Genomic DNA, 11,004 nt, shown 5'->3' on the forward strand with positions numbered 1-11,004 from the left:
TCCCCCTCCTCGGGGAGGAGACCTCCCGCTGCGGGCAGGGGGGTCTTAATGGCGCGGTCCTGCGAGGTGGCGTGTTCACCTGCGGTCGCTTGCTCCTAAGGGGAAAAAAAGTGCACTGAAAGGAGAGGCGGAGGTGCTTGATGATACTAGTATGCGTTGTCTGGAAACTCGGGTCTTGCTTGATCCAAAATCATCGTTGCAGTATCATTTCTTAATTTTGTGTTGTATAAACCCATACCGTTGTAAGAGCCTGGTATGATTTCATGAAGTGGTGTCTCATTCCAGTTCAATCCTCAGTGACTTGAAGGTGACTGGTGTGTGTTTGATTATGGATACAACCTCAACAGCCTCACCCAGGTTAGGTGTTTGTAAAGTTTGAAGAAGGTATCCGAATCTTTTAGTGTATTCTACTCAAGAAAAGGCTGTGGGGAATAAAGGAACATGTGTCTTTTTCACCATTTAAACCCCTGCCCCCCCAGTCGTCAGCTTCAAACTTTTTTCTTTTGATTGTGGTCTCTTCTCAAATAGGTGTCTCATTTGTATTATGTGATATAGAGAACATATGCTGGAGAAATTGAAGGCAGAGAACTGTATGCTTTAGGTCCATAAATATTATTTAGCAGTTCTGAAGCATGAAGGTAAAATCTAAATCTTTTTCAGAATGTTATGCTGACTTCTTCAGAGAAGACTTTGATGTGAAAGCTTACACTTCCCAGTCTATCCATCAGGCTGTGATAGCTGAGCAACTAGCAAAACTTGCCCAAGGTATTAGTCAGTTGGATAAAGAGCTTCATTTACAAGTAAGTTTAAAGCATACCTGTTATTCTGGGGTGGTTGATATAAACTAGTCAAAAGCTTAGTAATCTTATGATCTTGTTGCTTCTGAAATTGCCCAGTGTACTCTGCAAGCAGTAACTAAAGGTACAACTTGCAGCAAAACTAGTAGTGAATCTGATACTCAGTCGAGCCCACTCGTAATACTCCTACCAAGAAGCCATATACTGCTTTGTTTTCAGTTTCTGCAGCCAATCTCTGAATACATGGAGGTCCTACTCTTCATTTTAAGGATGTTCCCTAACTCTTTCCAAATGATCAGCTATCAGAAACGCTGGCCTGTGTTTTGGGATGACAATGGTGAGAAGATAGGGAGTGATTTAACTTGCACCCTTTCATCCGGTGCTGGAGAGTAGCCTAGGCTCTAACGCTTACATTTAGCTGGGCAAATACAACCTATGTTAGCACACCTCCACACCCTCAGAAAGAGGCTTCTGAGTTTGGATAGTAGAAGGCTTTTTGGCAAAATTTACGCAGACACCACAAATCCACAGTGGACCTTGCAATGAGAACACGTGCTAAGTTTGTGTGTAGTTTCAAAACCCGCTTCCTCCCTGCCCCAGTTGGTAAATTCTCTGGGAACTAGTTTCTAAATATCACAAATAGAAAAGAAAATATTAAAAATGTGAATATAGGTTATTACTGTGTGATTAATAAGCTTACATTTACAATTATTATTATATATGAAGGTCTGTTGAAATGTGATTGCTCTGCTGACTTTAATTAAGATGGCAGCTATGCTGCAGTTACTGACCCTCTTCTCATTCTGAGCTTGCTGCTTTTGTGCATTAAAATATGTTCCAAAAACCCTTTTATCTTTAAAGTGTGGCTGCTTTTTCCTGTGTCTGCCTAATGTAGGGATGATGATGATATTTTATTATTCCTTTCAGGCACACATCCCCATTTTTCTGTGTTGATTTCTCTATTGTATTTTTTTTAAGGTTGTTGCAAGACATGAAGACCTGTTGGCCCAAGCAACTGGAATTGAATCCCTGGAAGGTAAATACCATTATGTTATGCTTGCTACTTCGTACAATGGAGGAAGCATTTTTAATATTTGTGCAGGGAATGTCATTCACTGCCAACTTTGGCCCCTAGTGTTAAGGCTATGGATCTTACTTCTGGGGAGTAACGTGTGGCAGCTTTTTTCTGATGTCAGTAGATGGAGCTCCAGGGAGGAGATTTGGCTGATACTTCTCTGGAGTAACTGCTTCGTAGGAAAACGTATTTTGATAATCAGTTCTGAGCAAGTTTAGCAATCAAGTCTTTTTGATCTTTTAATATATTTTTCTAAATAAGCCTCATTTTTTTGCAGTATTAGCTAATACTTGTTGCCTTAAGTACCAGACTGGTGCGTGTTGCATATGCATGTGTTGCATAGTTTGCAAATCTTAACCAAAGAGGCTTTAACACATAATCTTAACTGCACTGTGATATTTTTTTCCTAGTAAGGGGCTGCTAAGTTAAATGCATACCTTTGTGTTACTCCACTGTTTGGGATCTGGATTTTAACATAAACTGCTGACTTTCAAAGCCGTTACTTAGGAACCATTAAATCTATATAGAAAAATGGTTGCAGTATATTGTTCTTTTGCCAGGAGCTTATTAGACCTGCCATTCTGCTCTTTGTCACTTGCTGGGAACTTCATATGGTTTGGGGTTTTTTTTTTGCACAGAAAGATATTTACCTCTATAACATGCTAATTTGCATATACTATGAGATCCAAGCATATCTCCTTTTCCCCTTCCATTTTGTAGCTTGCTAAGTAATTTATCTTTGTTCCTTCTTCTGCTTCCAGGTTTTGGCGTAACCAGAGAGTTTCTGGTTACTGACAGTTATAGTATCTCCTTAGTCTTTGGAACTTGTTGGATACAGTATTCGATTGTTAGCATTTGCATATAGCTATAAAAATAAAGAAATGCCCATTTAATTTAGCAACAGTAGCTCCCGAATAGCTTTTTAAACAGTTGGAAAATTAAGCATAGGAAGACTGGAATCTGTGTTTATCCTCCAAATAAGAAGTAGATAGGAATCTATAGTCAATTTTGTGACTGATAAATGCGTCCCAGTCATGGTCTTTAGCAATTTGTGCTCAGTGGAATTGTGTTTTCTGAAATCATGCTTGTTTCTGAAGGCATTCCTTCCTAAAATTGCTCTGAGGAAAGAATGAAGTACTTCAGAACAACTATTCAGTTATAAAACATTTCTATAAGGCAGGCATGGTAAATAATGCGTGTTTTACAGCTAATAACCCAAAGTAAAAATCAAATCTAATTCACCTCAAGTTTGTTGGAATGTCTCCATTTACTTAGGGTTATGCTCTTTAAGAGGCCTTTTCTGTGTGTGAGGGGAGGAGAAGCATGCAGAGGTCCTAATCCTGAAAAGTAGTTGATACTTGAGACATCAGTAGAAACTTCAGTCTGCAGTTGCCAGAAAAATCAAAAGTCTGTGCACACAAAGATGATGTTTTAAATTTTGCAAAGCTTTCTTATCCCTGCCCTGCTTGTGCTACACGTGATATGTGGTCACTGTACAAGAAACACTGAGTCAAGATTCATAAGGAAAAGAAAAGATGGATATCAATAGAAATTTTAATTACAAAGTTAGAAACACATAGCTCTTGATATGTTTATCAAGAAAGTTAGCAAGTGAAGATTATGGAACTAATTCACAACATGCACAATCATTTGGATGTGTGAAAGTGAATCTCATTAAATGTTTCAAATTGATATACTCAGGTTGTAGAGTCCTTTCTTTTTTTAGGTCTGTGCACTTTTTTAATGGTACACTGATCTGGTATACATACTCTTTTCTGTCTATAGGTAGCTCAATAGATATCTTGAGCTACCTTTTAGCTCAAGATAGGCTAAATAGTATCATCCCATATCTTACGCAGCAGATGGAGAGGATAGATTGCCTTTTCACCCATCCTAATTCTGCCTTCTGGCAAGAGGACTGCAGTATGCTTTATAGCAATGTCACAGTCATAGATGCAGCAATGTCATGCTACTGGCCCTCCGCCATTTTGCCAGCCTATTTTGCCAACTTTTCACTGTATCTCATATCTTCATCCTCTGATGTGTGAGAATTGCATGCCTACCATTCCACGTATAAATATCAGAGAACTCCTGTGTCTGTCACTAAGCCAAGTTAATAATTCTGAAATATGGAGAAGATGGGAGTTGGCATATTTATACAAAATACGTGAGATATAGTCCCAGTACAGGACAAGCTGAATAGAACTATTAGCAGTAGTTATGTTTATCTTCCATCTTACTGTATCATATTGTAGTTTTAGCCAATTTAATGATGAGGTGCTTGTAAACAGGGCTTTACAAAAATGTAGTATGTTTGAGAATGCTAACAATAGCTGGAACAAAAATAGTTTTATAGGCCTGGGTTTGCGTAACTTAATTAAATTCTCAGGAGGCTGATTCCATATTGCAAAAATGACTGCTACCCTTGACTACTTTGTTTGCAATTTAACAAGAAAAGAACAAGCATGCTTGTGGGCTTTCTGCTGCTTTGCCAAACTAATCTGGAACAAATATGATTAGGGTAGTTTGCTCTGTTTGTAATCTAAATTAGATGACCGCACAATGACATTGATACCTTACTTTTTGCTAAAGATGCTTATGCGCAGGAAGAAAACCTTGAAATAGAATTGGTTATCTTCTCAGTCCTCTTTGTTGGTTTCTCTGAACTGTCGTGTCACTATGTTAAATAAATAGTGTTAAATAGGTTATGCCATTTTTGTGTATCACGTTCAGGTGTTTGTACCAGGTTATATGCCTTTGAACAGCAGTCCTGATTGTCATTCTCTTAGAAAGCAACATACTCTAAATATTATTTGAAACTTAACATATGATGAATTTCAGAGTAATATTTTGTCTGTAGGTTTGTGTTCTCTACCAATAAGTTTTCCATAACATTCAGTAAGTAACCTATTACCTGCTCAGTTTATTTCCAAATATGCTGTGTTTTATTCATTTGTCTGTTTGAATGCTCTTTTGTAAAGGGGCAAACTGTTTTTTTTTTATGCTAAAATAGTCTGCAGTAGTTACTATGATTTGAAGAATAATTCTTTCTATAATTGACAAGTGTTCCGTGTAAAAAATCTGCTTTATTTTGCAGGTGTCCTCCAAATGATGCAGACTAGAATTGGTGCTCTACAAAGTACTGTTGATAGGTATGCCATTCATTATGTGTTTAGAAAGTATAAATTCTTAATTGTTCTATCATGTTATTTACTAATACTGCTATAAACAAATTTCTCTTGTTATTTTTAGAATTAGAGTCAAAATTGTTGACCCCTACAACAAAATAGTGTCTCGCACAGCTCAGCTAGCAAAACTTCAGGTAAGTTGTATTAAAAATGTATTTTAAAAAAATCTTTTTGAACATGCATTGTTTCCCAATTGTCAGACATGGGTGTGATTTTCATACTCCAGTAGCCTGTAGTTCGTTGTCAGTATTTCTTAATGAAAATCAGTATTTGTGTGTCTGTTCATGAGCTACTGAGAAGTGCTTCGTATTGCAAAGTAGGAAGCTGACCTTTGCACTAGCTGAGTGAGTTTTTGTAGAGATGGAGGGAAGAAGGAAGGGTTATCTGAGTACAGATCAATTAAATTCTCATTACTGTTTGTGTAATTTTGGTATTTAATGTTATGGTGCCATTGTGTAGAAGATGCTTTTCTCCTCTAAGTTAATGCATGCTTGCCTGCAGCTTAGTAAAGAGCTTGGGAATTAATTCTTTCAAAATAGTCAAGATGCAACTTATGGACCCAATTGTGGTTCTGGAGTTTTATAAGCCCAGGTACATAGTTGCCCCTGTGTTTTGAATATAAGTGGAGTCTAGAGGAGAATGTAGATCTCTGTTAGAGGATAGCAGTGGGAGAGAGCTTATCACAACGATGGTGAGATAAATGTCAAACACTTCTATTGTTAATTTTATAGTAGTTGAAAACTATTCCGTAGATTTTCAGTCATGTAGCTGCATTCTGTTCAGTTTATGGTTTGAAAAGCAACACAACTCCAAATCCCCAAGTGTTTAATGAGTGACTGTTTGAACTATTTGTCTTCACAAGTTTACCTTTTCTTTGCAGAACTAGGAACTTACCTTTTAGAAGCTGAAATTTGAGTTGTGGATATACACTCGAGTAGATTGCCATCTGCGGGTGACTGCTGTTGTACCGCAGAGTAGATGAAGCTGCAAACTGTCATGCAGTTTCTAGTCTGGGGGCTGGTGGAGCAGCTGCACTAGTCTGTCGGCTGAACTTCTACTATTTTCTACATTAGTTTCAGTAGCAGTGAAGTTCAACAGGAAGCTCTTAACACCCTGTTCAGCCAGTTTGTCCAGCTGCTTCTCCTGTTCTTTTCAACTCCAGCTGTTACTGTTTATGCTACTGGGCAAAACTTCTGTGACTTCCATGTGGCAGGTTAGGTGCAGGTTTTTTTTGTTCTCCGATGTATGTTGCAGCTGTGGAAAGGGTTGTGGGAATTTGGGGCTAAAGATGAAGATCATTTCTACCCTGACCCTTACACAAAGTCAAACTGCAGAAGGACCTCTGAGAAGAATGAGTCCCTGAATTTAGGAAATGTTTCTTGGGTGCTCTTTGCTTCCTCTTTGCTGTATCAGGGTTACATGGATTTTCCTGTGGTGTGAAAGCAGCATGCATCCAGGGTCAGCATTACTCAGCCTGTGCCAGGGAATTTGTAATGTCTGGCTTTTCTTGGCTGTAAGCCAGAAAAAAGAGGTGCAGGGTAAGAGGAGCCTGCTAGGCTACCCTTCCTAGCATCCAAATCCACTTACTTATCTCAATGTAGAAAGAGAAACGATGATTCCAGCTTCTCTGCCAGTGAGAGTCCACCCTTGGCACGAGAGCTGCTGTCCTTTCTTATATTGGCAGATACATAGCGAGTGCTTTATGTTGCACTGTACAGCTGGGAGGAGTTGAGGGTCAGGACACCTGAATTACAAAATGAAGCTGGATTTACAGAGAGTTGAGTCAGTAGGCCTTTGAAATCTCAACCCTCCTGCCTTCCCAGGATGCACTGCTGTTGTGTCTCTTTACCTGCCTTGTTCGTTCAGGAAGGAAGGGCAACAGCACAGCAAACAACTCACTTCCTGGCGGTGGCAGGGCTTATGACATGAAATTGCTCCCAAATGCAAGACTTGGGGCACGGGACACTTTCAAACTTGGTAATTTTATCAGTTGAGGTACAGCTGGTAGAATAAGTAGAAAAAGGTAGATGACTGATAAAAGAGGTTGCTCTCTGTCAAAATCCGCAGGCTTGGCAGGTATGTTTTGCTGAACTGTGTGGTGTTTAAGGGCTTCTTGTATTCATGATGGTATTATTTTAGTGCTTCTCCATTGATTGCTGTGGGACTGCTCACAAACTGAAGGAATATTTGGCTTGCATAAAGCTGGATTTTGCCATCCTTAATTGTTTTTAATATAGTCTGGCTTTTTCGTAAACATTCTCACTGCAAATTCATTGTCAAACTTCAAATCTAGTTCTGAATTCTAAATCTCTGCAGTGTGCTTGTGTATATTATGTCTTGCTCTGCTTTTAGAGCTTCATGGCATCCCAAGGGAGCAGCAGACTCACAAAGCTTACTTCCTACTTTAAATCATACTGTCCTCTTCTGAGTCTTTCCATAGTAGATCACAGGCTAAATGGGAATAGTTAACAGCTGAAGTATGTCAAACTGCAGAAAGACATCTGAGAAGAATGAGTCCCTGGATTTAGGAAATGTTTCTTGGGTGCTCTTTGCTTCCTCTTTGCTGTATCAGGGTTACATGGATTTTCCTGTGGTGTGAAAGCAGCATGCATCCAGGGTCAGCATTACTCAGCCTGTGCCAGGGAACCCTCTTTCAGAGGGTTATTTTCTGTGCAGCTCTGTAATCTGTATTTTAAAGTTATTCTCTCTTTAAAATATTCATCAGCAGCAGATTTCATCTAGGTGCTACCGTAACTAAAGAGTAAATGTAGTCTGAAGATAGTGAACTGTCTCATTTTTCTTCAGGCTTCTATATATAGGTTATATATACATTCAATTACATTATGATCTAGCAGATATATGCAACTGCATATATGAGCTACGCACTGACACATTTTCAAGTGGTCCTTTCTTTATAATTAAGTCTTCTTTCAACAATTTCTTAAAATTAACTTGAGGTTAAAAGTAAGAGGCTATTTGATTGCTCGAATTGTAGCAATTGTCTGTTAGTGTTGATGTGTTGCTTTAAATTTCAGAAGATAACTAACATGTAATCTCCAGAAAAATTGGGTTTTATTTTTAATTTTACTAAAACCACTGGGACTAACTCAGGGCACTGGCCTTTTCCAAATTAGTGCTTGCTTGAACAGTGGAATTCATTCCTTCTTGGGTGAAAATATCTCCTTTAGAAAAGCATACTATATCAACTCAGAAAGGGAATATTTCCTGAATTAGTTCAAACTTCTGTTATGCAGGTGGTCAGGTTAGAGGATCTAGCATCTGTGAACAACTCCATTATTAGATAAAATTTTTTATTTCTGTTACACAGTCCTCATATATTGCATTCTTTTACAGTGACTGGGAGTTTTATTAAGTTGAACAACTCATGTAAATGGGAATACTTGGGTGAAACAGAATCTTTGTCAAGGGCACAATGCAGTAGCAATCACTGTGAAGTTAAGAGTGCATCTTCAGTGTCTTTGGATTTTTCTCCTCCTTCTAACTCAGAGGGCCAGAAGTTAAAAATTTTTTTTGCTCTTGTATCTAAATGTAACTTTTCCCATCTCTTACTCAGTTTGATAGTCCTTTTAAAAGCTTGTTTCTTGGGATAGGAGATAATGAGCAACAATCAAATGAAAAAGAAATTATCTTTTGGCATGTGAAGTAAAAGATGGTCAGAAGATAACTGAAGTTGAATTCCTAGGGAAAAACATTAGCTAGAGGTACACAATTGGATTAGAGAGTAATTAAATTTGAATGCAAAGTTGTAATACTATGCCCTCTTACTTGGCGAAGCACAGTGCACTATATAAAAAGCTATTTTTGATTCATCTTGCAGGAATTTAGTTCACAGATATGAAAGTGGTATGTCGATCAAGATTTTTCTAATCAAAGAAATGAATTAATAAAAACTAATACGTTAATCTCTCAAAGTAGGATAAGCCCCACTTGGTTCTCACTAATGGTAATAGAAATCATGTGGTTAAGTTGTCTTAGAATACTTACGAAACTTGCACTTCAGACTATGTGATACAGAGCGAAAAGCAGCGAGAGTAATTGTGCTTTTGGTGATTTGCCTCAGTGGGGCTTTTTCTAATTTTTCCTTTTTGTTCTGCCTAGATGTTTAATAAAATGAAACTATAAATATTTGTGTTTTGATTGATTTGTGCTGGCATAGGGAAGAGACTGACAAGTTGTACAGTCCACTGAATATTGGTTGAAATGACTCACTTGTGTATGTTTTCATATGTGTACTTTAAGATTAGTTTTCAAGACATTAACTTGAGTCTAAAAAAGGGGTTCAAAGTCTGTCAGATACTAATTTTTTTTTAAAGTAATTTTAATTTAATTTTGATATCCATAAGGTGAATATTTCAGGAGGCTTTGTCTTCAGTACCAGGGAAAATACCTCAGAACAACTATGCCTTACTCATTCCAAATTTCCCATTTACCTCTCTTGTTAATCTGATTACAGATGTTGGACTGTACCTGTGACTGTACTGAAATCCACATACTTTTTTACCTTCTCCTGAATTGCATTTCTGAATTCTAGTTTAGATGTTACCCACTCCAGAACATTGCTTGTCCCGTAGCGTGTGCCTCCTAGCCCCACTGACCCAATCCAGCCCTAGAGGAACTTTACACTTGATGTAACTTTCACTGTTTCTCTGTCTCTATTATTTACTGTGTAGAAAGAGAAAACCTGTTTCAAGATCTTAGTTGAGTGAAAAATTATGAAACTATTATGTTTGATTCAGATGTCAGCAATGCCTTTTTTTCTAAATGTGTGCTAACGAAAACATACACAAATATGTTTCCTGAAAGTTTACATATGCATCCATCTTCTTAATTTTTAGCCAAGAATGCAGTGTACTTTAATAAACCTATGAAAGAATGTGAACTAACAGTTGGCTGAATGAAGGTGACTGACCTTACGAAAGTTTTGCTGAAAATGAATTTTTACATATATTCCTACCATAAGAGCCAATATCTGTAATAACAATTTAGCCTCTAAGTTTTATTGTCCTCTGAAGTAAGTGCTGCCATTTTGCTTATTTTGGATCAGTATTTGATTGGCAAGGCCAACTTCTTAATTTTACTAAAGCTTACAGAGGGGAGGAATATTGAGCAGAGATGCACAATGTAAAAGAAAGCTCACTTCTAGTTAGAAATGTCTCTGTCATGGGGTTCCGAGTTTCCTTTTTTTTTTGCTAGTAATGACAGCGTAATCTCAGTAGCCCTGTGAATGTAATTACCAGCTTTCGAAAGTATTGATCTGTATTGCATAAAATCATGTTAAAATATCCTGAAAAAAGGGATTTCAGTGTTCTAAAGTTCCTTGTTTTTATTCACATTCATATTTCCTTTTTTGGTTAAAATATTTCCATATTTAAGGCCTCACATTATGTGATCATAATGTAGTGATAATATCCCCTAATGCTATGATTTCTCTGCAGGCTGCCTGTGACTTGCTGCGGAGGATAATACGCATCTTGTATCTCAGTAAGAGACTTCAAGGACAACTGCAAGGAGGAAGCAGAGAGATAACAAAAGCTGCCCAGAGTCTCAATGAACTTGGTGAGTCCTTCTTAGATACCGTTAGAGGCATTTTTAGCTTGCACTCGTATGACTCACACTAGTGTTTGACTTAAAAAACAAAAAAATCCTTCAATTTTTTCATAGGACTTATGTAGATAAAGGTACTTAATAACATGAAAATTCTATGATAATAACTTGTGTTCTTTTGGGCAACATTTTTTTTGTGAAGCAATTAATTTCTTATTGGTTTGTGTTTGTATAAAATGCCTTCAGAGGCAGCAGATATATATTTAGCTTTTGAAAGACATTGCACTACAATAAGCATAGTTTGAATTACAGTTTACATCCTAAAATAAAATTATTGGCCCTGTGACCTTTATGAAAGCCATATGTGATACGATACACA

General features: G+C 37.5%; 1 protein-coding gene across 1 annotated transcript; it reads left to right on the forward strand.

The window, feature by feature from the left end:
* Positions 1-660: 660 nt before the first annotated feature.
* On the forward strand, positions 661-10,699 carry LOC104074443 (conserved oligomeric Golgi complex subunit 5-like; the record flags this gene model as incomplete). Its single annotated transcript, XM_009574554.1, has 5 exons — positions 661-800; positions 1,776-1,833; positions 4,970-5,024; positions 5,125-5,194; positions 10,517-10,699. Coding segments are annotated over 5 exons (506 nt in total), but the record flags the coding sequence as incomplete, so codon positions are not given.
* Positions 10,700-11,004: the final 305 nt, after the last annotated feature.

This window comes from Fulmarus glacialis, unplaced genomic scaffold (assembly GCF_000690835.1).
Source record: "Fulmarus glacialis isolate BGI_N327 unplaced genomic scaffold, ASM69083v1 scaffold46423, whole genome shotgun sequence".
NCBI classification, from domain to species: Eukaryota; Metazoa; Chordata; class Aves; order Procellariiformes; family Procellariidae; genus Fulmarus; species Fulmarus glacialis.